The 21,631-nt window shown below is 45.9% G+C and overlaps 1 protein-coding gene across 1 annotated transcript in view; it reads left to right on the top strand.

Annotated features, from left to right (window-relative positions):
• TET3 (tet methylcytosine dioxygenase 3) overlaps positions 1–21,631 on the top strand; it is a 119,288-nt gene that overhangs the window by 51,063 nt on the left and 46,594 nt on the right. Inside the window, 2 exon segments of the mRNA XM_037806418.1 lie at positions 12,014–12,981; positions 12,983–14,154. Of these exon segments, the coding sequence (XP_037662346.1) occupies positions 12,014–12,981; positions 12,983–14,154 (2,140 nt within the window).

The raw sequence follows: 21,631 nt of genomic DNA, 5'->3' as shown, positions 1-21,631 counted from the left end.
AAGGCCAGATCACAGGGCTGGGGCCCCACATGTAGGGGGCAGCCCTGACTGAGCCGGCAGCACCTGTCCTGACTTCATCCCTGTGGCCCCAGGGACAAGATCTGCCCCTTCTCCCAGCCAGGGCTCCTTCTGGTGTCTGACCTCCACCTCTAGCAGGACCTTTGGCAGCTCTTCTAGGGTACATTATCCTCTCTTCTTCCTTTGTTTGATTCCTCCTTACAAATTAATGTACTCAAGTCTCTCTTGTTAAATAAAAGAGTAAAAAATTTCCTCTCAATATGTGATCCTCCCTAGAGAATCACATTTATTGCTCCTTTCTTTCATTATCCAGCTTTTTGTAAAAGCTGGTCCTGGTTTGTACCTCCTTGTTCTCTCTCCATCCCATGCAGTCAGGCTTCCTGCATACTACTCGGTACCATCTGTTGTGATGAAATTTGCTGTGACATCCTATACCAGTCAGCTAGTGCTGCGAACAAATCACTCCCAGGCCCAGCAGCTGGAGGCATTAATAAGTGGGTTCCATGTCAGCTGGGAGTTGGCTGGTCAACCAGTTGGCTGCTCCTGAAGGTGGGGTCTGCTCTGCTCCTGTTGCTCCTTCTGGGACCCCAGGTGAAGAAGCTACAGCTTCCTGAAGTGTGCATTACCTTCTGGCAATGGGGGAGGCACGAGGGCAAACCTCACACAATGACACATCACACGTGGCATTCTGAGCTTCTGCTCTGTCATGTCTGCTGATACCCCATTGACCAACATGTGGGCCAAGGCTGACATCAGTGAGGCGGGGAGTCCACTGAGGTGGTGGGGAGGGAGTAAACGCTTTTGAACAGCAATCGACTAAGTATCCTAATGGCCAAATTCAGGGACTCTGGTCTTATCTGTTTTTTGTTTGTTTTTGTTTGTTTTTTCAATTTTTATTGTGGTAACATATACAACATGAAATTCCCTTTTTAACCACTTTAAAGTATATGATGCAGTGACGTTAATTGCATTCACAATGTTGTGCTACCGTCACCATCATCCATTCCCAAAACTTTTCCAGCCATTAATCTTCCTTTGATTGATTCTGTTTACCCATTAAGCAGCATTAATTCCCCTTCTCCACCCCCTGTCCCTGGTAACCCGGAATGTAATTTCCGCCTATGAATTTGCATTTTCTAGTTATTTCATATCAGTGAGATCATACGATATCTGGCCATTTTGTGTCTGGCTTATTTCATTCAGCGTGATGTCTTCAAGGTTCATCCATGCTGTCACGTGCTCACCTGCATCAGGACTTCATGTTTACGGCCGACTGTTCCATCTGTGTCTATGCCACATCTTGTTGATCCATTCATTGATTGATGGGCCCTTGGGTTCCTTCCACGGCCCATTGTGAGCAGTGCCACTGTGAACATTGGCGTACAAGGTCTGCCCTTGCTTTACTCTGTTCACTGTGGCGTCTGACTCAGGTTCTAGTCCTCTGTGGGTTGGTGTTTGTTCTTCATGGCTCTGCCATTGCCCACTTCTCTCATGGTGGCGTAGGCTCTTCGGGATGACCCTGCCTACCCCACCACATTTGACGTTCCCAGATCTGTCCCTCCAGCCCAGAGCTCCCAAGAGTAAAGCTTGTACTGTCAGCTCCTTGTTGGCCTCTTGCTCTGGATGCCCCCTGGCACCTCCAGCCCTAAATGTCACCACCTGAACATCTTCCCCTGCCTCCACCTCACACCTGCCTGCCTTTTTCTGCTCTTCATCATGTACCACCTTCCCTAGCCACTGGGGCTAGAGACCTTGCAGCCACTCTTGAGTCCTCACTTGTCTCACCCCCTACACGTAATCATCCATCTCCTTAACCACATTTCATCCCCATCGCTCTGCTGCAGCCTTGGTTCAGGCCCTTCTTATCACTGATCTGGACAATTGCAGAAGTCTCGTAACTGGCCTTCAAGCCACCGACCTGGAATTTGATGTAAATGTAAATGTAAATGTAAATTTGCTCTCCGTTGCCTGAGCCGCACACCTGGCCTCCCCCACGCTTTATGCTCAGGATGCTCTCGACGCCGGGCCCCTCCCCGTGCCAGCTCTTCCCGTGACTCTGTGCCTTCGCGTGTGCTCTTCGTGCTGTCTGGAGTTCCTCTTCCTTCCCCCTCCTCCGAAATACCTGCCCATCTTTTGAGCCTCATCCCAACTGTTGCTTGTGCATTAAACCTTTCTTAATACACACACGTCTCCCTTCCCAGGTGGAATTGCCTCCCCTCTCCTGCCCTGCCCCACAGGGCCCCCATAGAGGTTGCTTTCACATCACTGGTTAGGGGCATTTGTTTCTAAGTCCTTTTTCCCCCTATTATCTTATAAACTTGAGGTTCCTGAAACATACAGTCTGGTCTATTGTTCCATAACAAACCGTCCCAAAACTTCATGGCATAAAACAACCACTATTTTATTATACTCACGGATTCTGCGGATCAAGAATTCAGAAAGGACACGGTGGAGAGAGCTTCTCTCTCTGTTCCCTAAGATTTAGGGCCTCAGCTGGGAGAGCTCCAAAGCCAGAGGTGACTCGGAGACCAGGGGCTGGAATTGTCATGTTTGGCAGCCGATGCCAGCTGTCAGCTGGAACCCCTACACGTGGCCTCTCTGTGTGGCCGGGGCTCCCTCACAGCATGGCCACTGGCTTCTGAGAGGGGGTTTCCCAAGAGAACCAGGCAGGAGTTATTGCCGTGTATGATCAAGCTTCGAGAGTCGGTAGCGTCACTTCCATCGTTGTCACCAGCTGCAGTGACTTCTGACACCAGCTGTGATAACTTCTGATTCTAACCACCTGGTGTTGATCAGCTGCCACAGGTCAAGGGCACAGTCCTAAGAGCCACCCTCGCTTCTGACACCAGCCACACGTTCGGGGGTTCCCAGGCCACCTCCACTTCTGACCAGCTGGCTACAAATTTGGGGGTTCCCCCCACCCCTCAGGTTCAATAATTTGCTAGAGCGACTCACAGAAGTCAGGAAACTGCTATACATAGAATTACAGTTTTATTGGAGAGAAAAGGATACAAAAAAGAAGAGACTGCGAAGTTGCTGTGTCCTCTCCCCATGCAGTCGAAGTGTGTGTTACCTCCTGCACATCAGTGTGTGTTACCAGGCAGGGACACTTGTCCAGTTTCTGTGTCCAGAGTTTTTATTGGGGCCTTATTACACAGGCAGGACAGATGGACCATCGCTCTGTTGATTTGACTTCTACCCCTGCTTCCTGAGGTCAGGCTGATAGGACTCAGCTCAGAGCTCCAAGCCCTCAACCACAGGGTTGGTCTTTTAGTGTGGTGGGTCTGTGCTTCCTAAGACCAGCAAGGCTGGCCCCATCCTGAGTCTTCTCCTGAACATAAAGGAGTGGTCAAGGGTGGTCTGGGCCACCGTGAAAAAACAAAAAGACTCTCCTGTTGTGGGAAAGTCCAAAGACTTGAGAGGGCATCTCCCAGGAACCAAGGACAAAGATCTTTGAAAAGTACAACCTGCCACGGTACTCGGCACTTGATGCATGCACAGGGCTTTCTTAAGATGTGAAGATTGAAGGGTGGACCAGAGGAGAGGTTTTGAAGTTGATGGGAGGGTGAGGGGGAAGTGGGCTGTGGGAGGAGATGGTCATCTACAGGAGCCGCTGTTGGGTTGAACAATTACAAAGTGTGTGCACACGTACAAAGGCCCAGATGGGCAGGGCAAGGGTGGAAGGGGATGAGATAGGATAGAGAGACCTATTTAGAATTGTTCGGTGACTGGGCCTGCTGGAGTCAGGAGAACTTGGATGTTCTGCGTTGGAAAGCTCGGTGACTGCAAGAACACTGGTGGAAATTGGAAAGTTGGGGAGGGAGAGTTCAGTTCTGTGGTAGACAAGCTGGCTCTCAGCGGGTGACAGGCTTGCGAAGGTTCTAGGGGTTGGAGCTGCTGGAGCTGAGTTGGGCATGTCTGGGCTGCGGCTTCCGAGTGGCTAACCTGTTCTCTCTCCTCCTCCAGCCGCGCCCTGCCTCCCTCCCAGTGATTGCAAATAACCGCTGGGTTTCCGTTTCAACATCTCGGTTGATAAGAATTTACTATTCTTGGTTGTTGAGCAAGTTGGGGGAGAGGGAGGTGATGAGGGAGAGGGAACTCAGTGCAGTTTTTAATATGCAAGTGTTCAGGAAACTTTTCCCTGAATTGGACCTAAGTCTTTTCTCTCTATGGCTTCACCTGTTTCTGAATTCCACCCCTTAAGGCCACTCGAAACGAATCTAATTCATGTACCGAGTGACAGGCTTTCAGAGGTTTAAAGAACTATGGGTTGAATGGGCGAATTGTATGGTATGTGAATTATATCTCAATAAAGTTTTTTTGTTTTTTTTTTAAATCAGACCAAGTTCTCCAGAACCAAAAGGGACGTGCCCCTCTTAGCTTCTGAACTGTCCGGCTCTCTCTCCTCTGCCCCTCTGGAGGGAGTGGCCCGTGGGGAGCCCTGCGTTCGGGTGGACCCCTCTAGGGCCAGCCCAGGCTGTTCCTGCTTGTGCACGGGTTCTGTGCGGGTCAGGCCAGGGCTGTGTGTGCGTCAGACCTGGGCTGGTGCCAATCAGTGCACTGTGAAGTCAGCTCGGATGTCGCAACCAGCATTAAAAAAAAAAATTAGTATTGGTACGCCTAAAATGGAGAAGTACTATTTTGCAAAACTTGTTCTATATATAAGTATATAAGGGATCATGGTATAAAATATGTCTTTCTTTGGATTACAGTCAGAAAGTTTGAAAATATGCTGGGTTATAAGTCCCTTTGAAGCTCCTGAACGTGTCACCAATTAGCTCTTGGAGTCTTACACCTCCTGACTCCTAAGACGTTTACCAAGTGCCTGTTGCCGTTGTTATGTGCGTGCTTCTCCCATCTGTAATCGCACGTGTGCTTTGGGGTCTAAGAACAGAACCCTGTTAAATTTGTTTGTTTGTTTAGCCTTTTTTTATTAGTATTACAGCAGTTGTAGGTTTAAAAAAAAAGTACAGAAAGCACAGAGTTCCCATATATCCCTCCCCCATTCTCTCTCTCTCTCTCTCTCTCTCTCTCTCTCACACACACACACACACACACTCAGAGTTTTCCCTATTATTAACATTTTACATTAGAGTGGTACTTTAGTCACAATTGATGAAACAATATTATTATAATTATACTGTTAACTTGAACCCACTGTTTATGTTAGGGTTCACTCTGTATTATATAGTTCTGTGGTTGTGTGTGTGTGTGTGCAGTAATTTATATACAACCTAAAATTTTCCTTTTTATCCCTTTTCAAATATACAGTTCTATAGTATTAATTACATTCACAAAGTTGTGTCTCCATCACCATCATTCATTGCCAAAACTTTTCCATCATCCCATATGGAAACTATGTACCGATTAAACCTTAACACTCCATACCCCTGCCCCACACAACCCACAGTAGACTGGATACCAGTGTCTGACATTATAAATTTACATGTTTTGCTTATTTCATATAAGTAAGATTGTAGAGTATTTGTCCTTTTGCATCTGACTGACTTCTCTCAACATGACGTCTTTGAGGTTCATCCATTTTTTGTAGCATGCATCAGAACTTTATTCCCTTTTATGGCCAAATAATATAAAGAAACCCAACAACAGAAAGACAATCTATTTTTAAAATGGACGAAAGATGTGAATGGACATTTCTCCATAGAACATATATAATAGCCGATAAATATATGAAAAGATGTTCAACATCACTGGCCATCAGGAAATACAAATAAAATCTACAATAGATACCATCTCACACTCACTTGAATGGCTACTACTGAAAAAAACAAAACAGAAAATAAGTGTTGGTGAGGATGTGGAGAAATAAGAACAGTTGTACATTGTTGGTGGGAATGTAAAATGTGCAGCTGCAGTGGAAAACAGTTTGGCAATTCCTCAGAAAGTTAAGTATATAATACCACATGGCCCAGCAGTCCCATCTTGGCATAACACAAATGAATTGAAAGCAGGGACTCCAACAGATATTTGCACACCCGTGTTCATCAGGGCATTATTCACAATTGCCAAAAGATAGAAGCAACCAAGTGTCCATCAGGAGATGAATGGACAAACAAAATGTGGTATAGACATACAATGGAATATTTCTCCTATTGAGTAGGTTGTCTTTTCATATTCATGACAGAGTCCTTTGGTGCACAAAAGTTTTTAATTTTGAGGAAGTTCCATTTATGTATCTTTTCTTTCATTGCTTGTGATTTGGTTGTAAAGTCTTAAGAAACCACTGCCTAACACAAGATCTTGAAGATGCTTCCCTACCTTTTCTTTTAGGAGTTTTATAGTCCTGGCTCTTATATTTAGGTCTTTGATCCATTTTAAATTAATTTTTGTATATGGGGTGAGATAGGAGTCTTTTGCATTGGATATCCCGTTCTCGCAGCACCATTTGTTGAAGAGACTGTTCTTTCCCAATTGAGTGGACTTGGCAGATGTGTCAAAAATCAATCGGCTATAGGTGTGGGGGTCTATTTCTGAGCTCTCAATTTGATTCTATTGGTTGATACAGCTATCCTTGTGCCAGGGCCATGTGGTTTTGCCCATTGTAGTTTTGTAATATGCTTTCAAGTCAGGAAGTGTGAATCCTCTGACTTTGGTCTTCTTTTTCAAGATGTTTTTGGCTTTTCAGGAGCCTTTACCCTTCCAAATAAGTTTGATAATTGGTTTTTCCATTTATGTGAGGTAGGCTTTTGGAATTTTGATGGAGATTGTGTTGATTCTATAGATCGTTTTGGATAGAATTGACATGACATTTAGTCTTCCAGTTCATGAATACGGAATGTCCTACCATTTATTTAGATCATCTTTGGTTTCTTTTAGCAATATTTTGTAGTTTTCTGTGTACAAGTCCTTTACATCCTTGTTTAAATTTATTCCTAGATATTTGATTCTTTTCTTGTTATTGTAAATGGGATTTTTTCCTTGATTTCCTCTTTAGCTTGCTCATTACTAGTGTATAGAAACACTACTGATTTTTGCATGTTGATCTTGTATCCCGCCACTTTGCTGAATTCATTTATTAGCTCTAGTAGCTTTGTTGTCGATTTTTTCAGGACTCTTTCTATATAGGATCATGTCATCTGCAAATACTGAAAGTTTTATTTCTTACTTTCCAACTTAGATGCCTTTTATTTATTTATTTATTTTTTCTTGCTTTACTGCTCTGGCTAGAACTTCCAGTACGATGTTGAATAACAGTGGTGACAGTGGGCATCATTGTCTCTTCCTTGGAGGGAAAGCTTTCAGTCTTTCACCGTTGAGTATGATGTTAACTGTGGGTTTCTCATGTAAGCCCTTTATCATGTTGAGGAAATTTTTTTCTGTTCCTATTTTTCTAAGTATTTTTATTAAGGAAGGATGCAGAATTTTGTCAAATGCCTTTTCTGTGCCAAGTGAGATTATCATGTGCTTTTATTCCTTTCATTTTGTTGACGTAGTGTATCACATTATTTTTTCATGTTGAACCGTCTTGCAAACCTGGAATAAAACCCAGTTGATCATGGTGTATAATTCTTATTTGTTGTCTATTCGATTTGCAAGTGTTTTGTTGAGGATTTTTGCCAACTGTATTCATAAGAAATTGGCCAGTAATTTTGTTTTCACATACTTTCTTTATCTGGCTTTGGTATTAGGGTGATGTTGGCTTCATAGAACAAGTTAGGTAGTGTTTCCTCCCCTTCAGTTTTTTGGTTTGGAAGAGCAGGATTGGAATTAATTCTTCTTGGAATGATTGGTGGAATTCATCTGTGAAGCCATCTGCCTTTGGGGGACGTTTTTGATGACTGATTTAATCTCTTTACTGGTAATTGGTCTGTTGAGGTCTTCTATTTCTCCTGGAGTCAGCATACTTTGTGTAGTGAACAAATTTCTAGAAATTTGTCCATTTCATCCAGGTTATCTAATTTGTTGGCCTGTACTTGTTCATAGTATCCTCTTATAATCCCTTTTGTTTCTGTGTGGTTGGTAGTAATGTCCCTTTTTTCATTTCTGATTTTAATTATTTGCTTCCTCTTTTTTTGCCAGTGTACTAAAGGTTTGTTGATTTTATTGATCCTTTTTTATGGATCCTGGCTTCATTCACTTTCTGTATTTTTGAAATAAAATTCTCTATTTTGTTTATCTCCACTCTATTCTTATTTCCTTCCTTCTGCTCACTTTGGGCTTAGTGTGCTCTTCTTTTTCTAGATCTTGCAGTTATGAGGTTGCTAACCTATTGACCTTTCGGTACCTGGGCTTGTCAGTTAGCATAGCATTATTTCTCCTGTTTTCAGCACTTCCTATTTGATAATTGTGCAGCTATATAAATTTGTTGAATAGGACAGATCTCAGGACAGAGCCCTGTGGCAGACCACCAAAGACTCTTTCCCCCCGGTTGATACATCACTGGATACCTTTTGAGCATGGTCATTCAGTCATTGGTGAACCAGCCCTTCAGCCTGTAATTCCCAGTAACTCACCCTCAAAGAGATTGTGGTAGAATTGGGAAACTTGACTGAAATGCCTAGAGGCCCTTGGCAGGTAACACAAATGAATGAAGTGGCAATTAAATTCAGGCAATTGATAAATGATCCCTGACCCCTGGTCTTGGTTTCCAGGAGACAATGCAGACTGGTGAAGCTGGAGCAGCTCTGTTGTGTGTAATTGGCATCCACTGCTCACTTTCGACAAATCTGCCGGGTGGAGGTGTGGGCCTTTAAGAAAATCTGGGTTTCATGTGAAATCTCTTGACCTCTTTATTGTTGGCAAAATAAAAAACCTCACACTGTGTGGGCCAAGAAAACAGGTCTTTGGCAGATTCGGCCTGTAGCTGCCTAGTTTGTGACCTGTCTGCCGGCCACAGAGTGGCCGCTGGCCCAGTGGCCACGTGGCACAAAGCAGGAAGATTCTTTGAGTGTTGATGGGTTGAAGGCCTTAAGTTGAGTGTGACTCCTGCTTCCTTTAGTTACTCATTCAGGAATCTTACCTGAGACTGTTGTCAAACTCAGTGGAGTAAAAGTTCGGAGTGACCCTTGCCCTTTTCTTGCCTTTTTGTACCTTCTCCTGGTAGTTTTTCTCCAGGATCAAGGCAGATGTTGAGAAATCATCACTGAGGTCCCCTGGCCAGGAGACTAGAACCCAGTTTCTTAAAGTCTCCTCACCCGTCTTGTCTTCACCTGCCTTATTTATATCTATGTCTATTCTTCCCTTTCTCTTCTTTTTTGGTCCAAAGAGCATTTTTCTTCCCACAAAATTCAGAGGCACAAGAGCAGGCAGCCCTTCCTTGTTCTTATTCATACACCAAAAGTAACTTTTAAATCCCTTTTAATTATCTTGACCAGTTCAGGTTTGTGCAACTTTAGTCTTCCTGATACTGGTTTTGTAAATCTGTGCTGTTCTTTCATGTTTCTTCCTGGTTATGGATGTTCCTTCTGTCTTTTGTGCAGAAGCTTGTAAACTGTAACTGCTTGTAAAATTTGGCATCCCACGGAACTGATCCCAAACCCAGCTTCCCACCACCACCTTGCAGCCATGATGGCCATGTTTGACAGTCTTGGGATTAGTAACATTGCTAGCCATCTGTTTAAAACAGATATTCCTACCTGAGGAACTAATTGATTTTTTAACTTTTTCTTTGATAGAATTTTATATTATTGAAAAGTTGCAAGAATAGTACATAGGGTTCCCATGTTACCCAAAATTTTTACGTTTTGCCTCATTTGCTGTATCATTCTTTATGTGCACTTTTTTATATATGCATAACATTTTTTCTGAACCGTTGGAGATTAAGTTCAAGGTATTATGTCTGTTTACCGCTAAATGCTTCAGTGTGTGGTTTCCTAGTCTCTTCCATAGCTGTAGTACAGTGATCAACATCAAGATTAAGATTGACATAATATTATCTTATCCACTATCCATGTACAAGTTTCATTAGTAATGTACTTTCTAGTTATTTTTTCCCCAGTCCATGGTCTAATCCCTTGGTCATACGTTTAGCTATCCCGTCTCGTTAGTCTCCTGTAATCTGGAAGAGTCTCTGTTTGCCTTTCTGGGCTTTAAAGTTTTATGTTTTGTTTTAACTTTTTATTATAGTGACAGATATACAACTCAGAATTTTCCCTTTTAACTACTTTCAAGTGTAGAATTCATGGATATTAATTACATTCACAATATTGTGCTACTGTCACCAACATCCATTACCCAAACCTTTTCATCGCCTCAAACAAACTCTGCACTCACTAAGCAGTAACTTCCCCTTCCCCTCAACCCCTCAAGCCCCCGCCCCTGGGAACCTCCACGGACTTTGAAGTTTTTAAAGAGAACAATCCAGTTACTTTCTAGGTTTATCGGATGTTACCTCATGATTAGATTCAGGTTATACCTTTGGCAGGAATCCCACAAGTGATGTTATGTCCTTCTTGATGCCAAAGCAAGAAGCACGTGATGTTGGTTTGCCCGACAGTGGTGGTGATAACTCTGATCATTTGGTTAAGGTGTCTGTCAGATTTCTCCACTGTAAAGCTTCTATTATATTGTAATTAGGCAATTTGTAAGGGGGGTACTTTGAGATCATGTAAGTATCCTGTTCCTCATCAAGCTTACACCCAGTTTTAGCATCTGTTGATGACTTTCTAAATCTGTCATTCTTTCCTTCTGTTTTTTTGTGTTGGTTTTCTACTCTAAGGAAGAGCTGTCCCTTCCTGAGGGAATGTTCTCGCAAACTCAGCTCCACATGTTTGTACTGATGATTTATTTGAGACGTTGTAGCTTACAGAAAAGTCATGCATAAAATACATAAAATAGAGTTCCCATGTACCTCCTTATTATTATTAACACTTTGCATTAGTGTAGTATATTTGTTGCAATTCATGAAAGAACATTTTTATAATCATAATATTAACTATAATTGTGCTATTAACTATTGTCCATCATTTACAATAGGGTTCATGGTTAATGATGTACACGTCTCTATTTTAAAAAAAAATTTTTATTCTAGTAGCATATATATGACATAAAATTTCTTTTTTTAACCACAGTCACATCATAAATCCGGGCTGTGTATCGACTCTTAACACATAAGCTGGGGCCCTCCCGTCTCTGTCCTCTTGTTCTGTGCCCGTTTTGTGTGCTTTTGTGGGCATCGGGCATGTGTAGTGGCATTTGCTGGGCTTGGGCAGAGCTCTGGATCTTTTCCAGGCAGCTCATCATGGGCACGACTGGCTCAGCACGGGGCTAAATGCACAGTGTGTCAGGGCCTCGGTGCTTCCGCCAGGCCTGGGGTTGTAAGTGGGAGTGTTGTTTGGAGCTCAGCCTAGGCTGCAGTGAGGACAGCAGTGGGGAGAGAAAAGCAGGGTCGGCTCCTTCCCACTGAGAAACTATGACCAACCCTGGTCGGTTCATCACAGCTGCTCATTGCTAACCCTACACATGCACACTTCACATATATAACATGTTGCATTGTGACACGGGAGCTTCCTTACATTTTTTAGCTTTCTTTCTCTCCTGCCAAAATACAATGTAAACATGATTCTGGTGTCATTTTGCTCATTGAGAGTTAAAGGACCTTTTTTTTTTTTTTTTTTTTTTTTAAGTTTCTATTGCGGTGGCTTATATACAGTGTAACATTTCTCACTTTAACAACTTTCAAGCATACAGTTGAGTTGTGTTAATTACATCCATAATTTTGTGCTGCCATCTCCAGCTCCGTTATCAGCTCTTTCCTTCACAAACTGCTCGGTTTCAGGGGGCCTCATCAGTCTAGTCGATCTGAGGCTCTAAAGGGTTCCGCGAACATTCGAAATCCCACTTGAGGGTCTCTGAAAGATCTACTTTCCATTTCTGCTGGCGGAGCAAATGGGAAAAGAGATGTGGGAAGGTAAATCGAGGTTTAAGAAGTTGCATCAGAGCTCGGGAGAGGATTTGGAAGAAAAGTGGGGTTCAGCTGTGCATTTGAGCAGATACCCTGGCTCACCCTTTCCCCTTTCTCTCTCTCTCTCTCCAGACGTGCTCAGAACTCAGCCCAGCTAATGGACCTGTTCCAGGTCAGATGGACTCAGGGCAGGTGCACCATGGGGACTCACGGCAGCTAAACGCCTCAGGGGCGCCAGTCAATGGTGCTAGAGAACCCGCCGGGCCCAGTCTCCTGGGGGCTGGGGGCCTCTGGCGGGTCGACCAGAAGCCTGACTGGGAAGCAGCCCCGGGCCCAGCTCACACCGCTCGCCTGGAAGATGCCCACGATCTGGTGGCCTTTTCGGCTGTGGCCGAAGCCGTATCCTCTTACGGGGCCCTCAGCACCCGGCTCTATGAAACCTTCAACCGTGAGATGAGCCGCGAGGCCGGGAACAACAGCAGGGGACCCCGGCCAGGGCCCGAGGCCTGCCCTGCTGGCGGCGAAGACCTTGACACGCTGCAGACAGCCCTGGTCCTCGCGCGGCATGGCATGAAACCCCCCAACTGCAACTGCGATGGCCCAGAGTGCCCCGACTACCTCGAGTGGCTGGAAGGGAAGATCAAGTCCGTGGTGGTGGAGGGTGGGGAGGAGCGGCCCCGGCTCCCAGGAACGCTGCCTTCTGGGGAGGCTGGCCTCCCAGCACCCAGCACCCGGCCGCTCCTCAGCTCCGAGGGCCCCCAGATACCTCCCCCGGAGAGCCTGCCCCTGTCCCAGAGTGCCCTGAGCATCGCCAAGGAAAAGAACATCAGCCTGCAGACCGCCATCGCCATCGAGGCCCTCACGCAGCTCTCGTCCGCCCTCCCCCAGCCTTCTCACTCCACCTCCCAGGCTCCTTGCCCCCTTCCCGAGGCCTTGTCCCCTCCCGCCCCTTTCAGATCTCCCGAGTCCTACCTCCGGGCTCCCTCGTGGCCTGTGGTCCCCACCGAAGAGCACTCATCCTTTGCTCCCGACAGCCCTGCCTTCCCTCCAGCAGCTCCTAGAACTGAGTTTCCTGAAGCCTGGGTCACCGACACCCCACCACAACCCTACCAGCAACCCCCCGTAACTCCTGTGCCCATGCCCCCGCCCGAGCCCTGACCCCATGGCCGAACTGGAGCAGTTGTTGGGCAGCGCCAGCGATTACATCCAGTCAGTATTCAAGAGGCCCGAGGCCCTGCCCACCAAGCCAAAGGTCAAAATTGAGGCCCCCTGCCCGTCCCCAGCCCCGTGCCCCGTTCTCCAGAGGGAGGCCCCCACGCCTTCCTCAGAGCCCAACACCCACCAGAAGGCGCAGGCCGCCCTGCAGCAGCATCTCCACCACAAGCGCAGCCTCTTCCTGGAGCAGGCCCACGACGCCGCCTTCTCCGCGCCCACGGAGCCTCCCGCGCCCGGCTGGTGGGCCCCCCTGAGCTCACCTGCCCCCCGGCCTCCAGACAGACCACCCAAGGAGAAGAAGAAGAAGCCCCCGGCCCTAGCCGGAAGCCCCCTGGGAACCGAGAAGGCCGCCTCCGGGATTAGGCCCAGCATCCGGAAGCCCATTCAGATCAAGAGGTCCCGGCCACGGGAAGCACAGCCCCTCTTCCTGCCGCTCCGTCAGATCGTCCTGGAAGGGCTGCGTCCCCCGGCCTCCGAGGAAGTGCAGGCACATCCACCTGCCCCCCTTCCCGCCTTGCAGGCCTCCGCTGTCTCCCTGCCCCCAGAACCTTCTCTTGCGCTATTTGCACCAAGTCCCTCTGGGGACAGCCTGCTGACCCCTACTCAGGAAATGAGGTCCCCCAGCCCCCTGGCAACCCTGCAGCCGGGCTCAGCCGGCCCTCTTCCCCCTGCTGACGACAAACTGGAAGAGCTCATCCGGCAATTTGAGGCTGAATTTGGGGATAGCTTTGGGCTTCCTGGCCCCCCGTCTGTGCCCATTCAGGACCCTGAGAACCAGCCAACTTGTCTCCAGGCCCCCGAGAGCCTTTTTGCTACCCGTTCCCCCAAGCAGATCAAGATCGAGTCTTCAGGGGCTGTGACTGTGCTCTCCACCACCTGCTTCCATTCCGAGGAGGGGAGTCAGGAGGCCACCCCCACCAAGGCTGAGAACCCACTCACCCCCACCCTCAGCGGCTTCTTGGAGTCGCCTCTTAAGTACCTGGACACACCCACCAAGAGTCTGCTGGATACACCTGCCAAGAGAGCCCAGGCCGAGTTCCCTGTGTGTGACTGTGTCGGTAAGTTTGCCCGGATGTCAGGGAAGAGTGAAAGGCCATGGCCCGGCAGGCTCCGGTTTCTAGAGTCTGTATTTCATTTTGCAAACGTTTATAGGTGTGCCCACCACCATGCCGAGGCCTGGGGGCACGGAAATGAGCTCACGGGCTAGGGGGAAAGACACTGGAAAAACTTGATAACGATATTGTGTGGCATGTGCCATGGCAGTAGAGGTGGGCATATGTTCTGTGTTACACGTGTTGGGGGTTGAAGAGGCATCTTGGAGGTCTTCCTGGAGGAGGTGGTACTTGTGCTGAGCCCTGCAGGACCGTCAGGTGGAAAGAAGATATTTCCTCATACTAGTAAGAGGAAATAGGTTGGGCAACTGCTTGGTGGCTGGGAGAGCACGGGACTGACTTGGAGCATTCTTGGTCTGGCAAGAGCAAAAGGGGGAAGAGTGTGTGGGGGGTGGGGTGGGGTGAGGTGAGGGGTGAACAGAAAGGTAAGGTGAGGCCTGAGAGGTAGACAAGGGCCAGATAGTACAGGGCCTAGGGTACCAAGGTCAGGAGTTTGACTTGGTCCCAAAGGTAATGGAGACCTCCTGCAAGTTTTAAAGCAAGGTAATGACCACGCACTTTTGAAAGGTTATACTGGCTTTTGGGAAGGAGGAACAACCTGTGCTGGTAGAGGTGTGCCTATAAGAAAGGTGTTATCATGAGCCAGGCAGGAAATAACAAGGCCCTCAGCTAACAGTGGGTCAGGGCAGGGGAGCAGAGTGAGGGCCCATGGGAGGAGGAGATGAGGACAACCCAGGCGTCTGCTTCAGCGAGAGCACAGATGTTGGGGAGAGGTAACGAGCTCAGGTTTGCATGAGTTTGAAGTGGCTGAGAGGCTGGACTTGGGGTCTGAACTGCAAGTTTGGACGTGATCGGCACCCAGGTGGTGGCTGAATGTCTGCTGGGTCAGAGCACTGAGGCAGGGGGTCGGTTTCTGAGCCTTTGCTTCAGGAATAAAAGCAGAGGGCACCTGGGCCTGGACGACTGCTCCAGGTGCTGTCTTAGGGAAAGTCACTGATGCTCTGGTTGGCTCCGGCTGTCTACTCTTTAGGGAGCGTTCTGTAAGAGATTTGCAGGTTTCAGATGTTGACCTGAAAAATGCATCGATGCTACAGATGAGTATGTGGAATTCTTGTGATTTTACAGTGCACACACAGGTCTTGCAAAAAGGCCTCTCACACATTAATGGCAGGTAAATGGTGTGATTTATTGGGCTGCTGTGTCCCAGTCAGTGACGGGGAACTGGACAGTGCTGCCCACTCCAGTCACCCCAGGCTCCCAGCCGATTCTGTCCCAAACCCGGGAGATGACAAGGAGTCATGTGGGAGGCAAGGAAGAGGGGAGCACGATGCTTCTCTCTGGGAGTGAATGGATGTGAAGGGACCTGCTAGATGCTCACAGACCTGCTAGGATTGTGGCCCCCCGAGGCTGACCCCATTCACTAGCGGATCTGACTAGCAGTGATATCGCGCGGAGGGCCCCTGACTTCCAGGACGTGGGGGACGCTTGTTCTCATCTTAAGAATTGGTTTCCTGCCCTTTTCTCTCTGTGCCTGCCTGTCCCATCTGTCTTGTGTTACTGCCTTCTTAGGTGTGTCTCCCCTTCAGAGGGGGGAAATATCCTTACTGCCGGCTTAGGCACAGTTGATCCTTAACACATATTTTAACTGAGTTGAATTATAGGGATATTACATTTGGTCCCAGTGACTTTTTCATTTGAATTCTGACTCTATCGTCTATTGGCTGGGAGAACTTGGGCAAATTGCTTAACCTCTCAGTGTCCCAGATGATGCTAGAACTTGCTTCACAGGGTCGTGGTGAGGACTGAATTAGGTGACATGCATAAAGCACTTAGAACCGTGCCTGGCACATGGGTGAGGTCTGTAAAAGCGTTAGCGGTTATTATTTCTGTCCGAGTGCAGTAGGGCAAGAAAAAGACACTTGTACGGCAAAGGGAGAAAAGTGTTGGCTCTTATTTTGTCCTCATTCATTTATTGATTACCTAGCTCTGTACAAAGGACAAAAATTAAGACGTGGTTCATCACTCAAGGACTTTGTGGTTTACTTAAAGAGACAAAATATAAACATAAAATGAAATGCTCAGCTACCCTTTCAACATGTGTCTGTCAAGTGCCTCCTGTCTGCGAGGTCTCTGCTGTCATGGGAAAGTGGCTGTTAACACATCGGAGTCCCTTGAAACACCGGGTGTTGCTGGGAAGGACAGCGGGTGATTTAGGAAACTCATGTTTGGCTCTGTGTTTTTAAAACCTCAGCGAGCGCAGAGGGGGCGGGGCGAGGAGGTGGCCAGTGTAGACGGAGAGTGCAACAAGCTGGTCACAGGGCAGCAGAGGGCAAGTGGAGGTGCCGCCTGCAGTGTGGGGGGCCTGAAAGCTCATGTTCTCCTGCATTCCTCGGACCTGGGGAGCCCCCACCAGAGAGGATGAGGCAGCTGAAGGCCGGCGAGCCAAAGAGCCAGCAGGACAATCGGTGTCCCAGACACCCAGCCGTGGGTTGGCAGCTGTTGCACTGGCATATGGGGGAAGGAGGGTGGTGGCAGTGGGCAAGACATAAGGGGAGCAGAGTTTCCCATCGCTGCCAACATTTATTGCTCCAGTTTGCATCTTGGACAGCTCACTCTCAGCGAAGAATTAGAAGCAAATCTAACTCGTGTTAACAAATGCTAAATAGTGGGGAAATCCTTAGGTGGAAACAGCAGAACCAAACAGTATATCAATGAGCATCTCACCTAGATTAAAAGAAATTAGGGAACAAAAAAAGAAGACCAGAAGGAAATACGTCCTAATACTTAGCTGTGGTTGCCTTTATGGTCGGGCCATGGGTGGTTTTTCCTCATGTTTTCTGAGTTTTCTATAATTTTTAAAATAATATTTTTGCAAGTGCGTCTCGGCGGTAGGATGGATGGCGGATTGGCAGAGGGACATAACCTCATGGCGGGAGACTAGTTAGGAAGCTATTACGATAATAGTATTTATGAAATGCTTGCTCTGCTCCAGGCACTCTGCCAGATACTTTACCTCATCTAATCCTCATAACTGCAGTACAAGATGGTCTTTTCAGGAGTTCCATTCTAATGATGAGGAAACCAAAGTTAGATTAAGTAACGTACCAAGGTCATCAGGCCGCAAATGGTGCAGTGGGACTTGAGCTTACGCAGATAGACCCTTCACTACCACGCCACCCTGGGAGATTGATGTTGCTGAGTTGAGAATGGAGTCCCCACTGAAACACTGGTGGTAGGAATGACGAGGGTGACCAGAGAAGAAGGGATTGGCTTGGAAACAGTTTCTGGAGGTGCCGGGGTTCATGGTCGGGAAAGCCGTCACGTTTTCCAGAAGTGTCTGGAGCCCCGTTTCCGGGCAGCTGCTTCCCGTCCGCTCGTATGGCAGAATTCATCTTTGTGAACTCAGGCTTGGGACAAGATTTAGGAATGAGGGCTGCTCGCTGTGGCATTAATGTCAGCTGGGGACCATCCTGTATTGCAGGAACTCATCCACTCACCAGTGGTAGGTAGAGAGGTACATATTTCAGGTCAATATAAGGAAGAATTTTCCAGTAGAGGTGGCCAGTGAAATTTGGGGATACCATTGAGCTCTGATAATAAATAACTGATGATAAACTATGGGAAGAACTTACAACCAAAGCATAAACAGGTTTGATAGCATGGAAAAAGAAGCCTAAATATTCAAGTTCTTTGATGATTTTTGGCAAGTAAACAATTTTGGCCAATATGGACATCACCAAATCCTCAAAAACCTGTATACCAAGACTCTTGGGTAAAGATGTCATATAAAAACTATGGGTTTCTAAAGATATGGATGGGAGTCACGGGGCCTCGTTCTCTGAATCTTAAGATACTAGAATTAGAGCACCCCTTGAAGCTTTAAAGAAGAATTTTAGAAGACATGAAAGGAAAGTCTTTACTCCAAAAGGTAGTGTGATATTGTACAGGTTTGAGAAAACTTAGCAGAAGTTCTACTGAAAAGTTCTATACTGAGTTACCACAGTAGGGTGTGTTGATGTGTTTTTAACATTTGCATCAGGGATCTCCAGATCACTTTTTAACCATCTCATAACACCCTTGTCAGGGAGGACAGTGAGCTGCAGAGGTTGTCATTAAGGTCCTTTATGTATTTTATCTTTTCTCAGTAATGAGGACATTCACAAGGAGAACCAGCATAGGACAGGAAATGAGTCCATATGACATTTTTTAGTGGGAAAAGCATCCTCTGAGATTATATAATCTGACTTCATCATTTTATCGATGAGGAAACAGGTCCATATTACCTTTATTATTATTATTATTTGACTTTTTTTTATTAGAGAAGTTGCAGGTTTACAGAAAAATCATACATAAAATACAGAGTTCCCCTACACCACCCTGTTATTAACACCTGGCATTAGTGTGGTGCATTTGTTATAACTCCACATCAGCTTTTTTTTTTTTTTTTTTAAATTAAATTCAGTTTTATTGAAATACATTCACACACCATACAGTCATCCATGGTATACAATCCACTGTCCACAGTATGATAACATAGTTATGTGTTCATCACCACAATCTATCTCTGAACATTTTCCTTACATCAGAAAGAACCAGAACAAGAATAAAAAATAAAAGTGAAAAAAAACACCCAAATCATCCCCCCATCCCACCCCATTTGTCCTTTAGTTTTTATCCCCATTTTTCTACTCATCCATACACTAGATAAAGGGGGTGTGATCCACAAGGTTTTCACAATCACACTGTCACCCCTTGTAATCTACCTTATTATATAATTGTCTTCAGGAGTCCAGACTGCTGGGTTGGAGTTTGGTAGTTTCAGGTATTTACTTCTAGCTATTCCAATACAGTAAAGCCTAAGAGGTGTTATCTATATAGTGCATAAGAATGTCCACCAGAGTGACCTCTCGACTCCATTTGAAATCTCTCAGCCACTGAAACTATTTCATCTCATTTTGCATCCCCCTTTTGGTCAAGAAGATACTCTCAGTCCCACGATGCCGGGTCCACATTCATCCCCGGGAGTCATACTCTGCATTGCCAGGGAGATTTACACCCCTGGGAGTTGGGTCCCACGTAGCGGGGAGGGCAGCGAGTTCACCTGTCAAGATGGCTCAGTTAGAGAGAGAGAGGGCCACATCTGAGCAACAAAGAGGTACTCAGGGGGAGACTCTTAGGCACCATTACATGGAAGTTTAGACTCTCCTTTGTGGTAATGAGCTTCAAAAGGGCAAGTCCCATGCTCGAGGGCTCAGCACATCAAACCGCCAGTCCCAATGTTTGTGACAACATCAACACCAGTCCAGGTGAGGATGTCCAACACATCCGCACCTTCCCCCAGATCCTCGGGGCTGGGGAGGGGGAGGCTGTAAATATATTTTTTATTATCTGCCCAAATTACTCTAGGATGTGTCACTATTTCACTCCAGCCTATACTAACCTACTGTATCTCACTTCCTATTCAAAGTTCCATGCAATTGTGGTGTTTGAACAAATGGACTGTAGAGTTGTACCGTTTAGAAGATTTAGATCCTGTACCAAATAGATATCTATTCCCTTGGTCTCATATGGAAGTTGAAGTTTTAAAACACAATCAGTTTCAACCTTTACCCTTTGGCCTGGCTTGCCCTGGTCTTAACCAGACCTGCTTCATTCATATCACTAATTGAAGTCTGGGCTCTTTTTCAGCTTTTTTTTTTTTATTTTTTTGACAGTGGCTGTATGCACTAATACTGACATTCGTATCTGCTGAGCTCTAGCTCTGAGTTTCAGGTGTCTCAGAGATATGCATTGTTCCAGAGACCAATCAGGTTATACTCTAGGGGATCAGCATCTCGAAGTTTAGAGACAGGCATTACAATTCAGGGATAGAGTTAACTGCTGTAAGAGCTTACAATCTAGGGACTATTACAATTATTGTGTCCATGTTAGGCTATGTTCTAAGATTCAATTCTGAGTTTACACATTGTAGTTAGTCCATATTGGTGAGGCATCATCCCTCTCACCATGTTTTCTCCAACACTTTTACTCCTATATATATATTTTCCTACAATTTTATAGAGTTAAATTCACATACCATACATTTATCCACAGTGTACAATCAGTTGTTCATGGTATCATCATAAAGTTGTACATTTATCACCACAATCAGCATTTGAACATACTGATTACTACAAGAAAAATTTTTTTTTTTAGCAATAAGAAAAAAATGATAAAAAGAAAAATAACATGTCATACAATACAATATACTAGTAAGGACAGCAAATAACACCACTACCAAGAATCCCATATTCCTCCCCTATATCCCCCTCTCATATACATTTAGCATTGGCATATTGCCTTTGATACATTTAATGGAGGTATATTACAATGTTACTGTTGACCATAGACTCCAGTTTGCTTTGATTATGTTTTTTCCTGAATACCATCCCCTTTTCAAATTTCTACATGGTTGACATTCATTTGCTTTCCCACATCCACATCAGCTTTTAAGTCTTGTCCTGATGTCTCTTTGGAACAGCTCCAGGCAGCTGGAGAAATTAAATCGTAGCAAAAGCAGGAGGTTTGGGACATAGATTTTAGGAGTTTTTCTCGTAGAAATGCTGTGTTTTTAACCATTTGATCTTCCCACCCGAAGCCCAGTACAAGAAAAGCATCTCCTTTCCTGGTGCCTGGTGGGGGGACGGGGGGCACCATCCAGTGATTGTGGCCAAGGTCGGAGCCGCAGGTCCCGTCGGTGTGGACAGCGGTTCTGCACGGGGACATGTAGACATCCCCGTTTACAATACTGGAAAGTCATTTCCCATAGTTTTTATTTGTATGAGAATTTGCTTCCCCTCACCCCCCACCCTCCTTTCAGTTTGACATGAAGAAGAACAACTGATCTTTTAAATATTTTTTTTAAACAAGCAAGTGTTTGGACACCAAGTGTGGTTCTTAAAAATGAGCACAGCTGCGCCCCAGCCTTCAGCACCGTGGAGCCTCAGCCTTGCCTTGGGGCTGGGAGGCAGCTCCATCACTTCTCGTTCTAAGTAGACCCTGAACCCTAGGGTTTGTTTTTGTTTTTGTTTTTGTTTTGATTGTGAACTTTAACATATATACATAACAGTGATAACTTTCAAAGTACGATTTCACAAGTAGTTAGAAAGCGAATTTCAAAGAATGTCATGGGTCACAGTTCCACAATTTCATCCATTTCTGTTATTGTAAAATATAACATACATACAGAAAGTTGTCTTCTCTTGATGTACAGCTCAACAAGCAGTCATATAGGCAATTACAAAAATTGTTATGGGTTACAGTTCCACAGTTTCAGTTCTTTCCTTATTATGCAATACGAGGGATATACAGAAAGGTGAAGACCTTCAAGGCACAATTCAATGAGCAGCTACAGAGCAAATCCCAAAGGGTGATGCTATAGGCT

The sequence above is a fragment of the Choloepus didactylus genome, chromosome 17 (assembly GCF_015220235.1).
Source record: "Choloepus didactylus isolate mChoDid1 chromosome 17, mChoDid1.pri, whole genome shotgun sequence".
NCBI lineage: Eukaryota > Metazoa > Chordata > Mammalia > Pilosa > Megalonychidae > Choloepus > Choloepus didactylus.
This window is presented reverse-complemented; position numbering and strand designations above follow the sequence as displayed.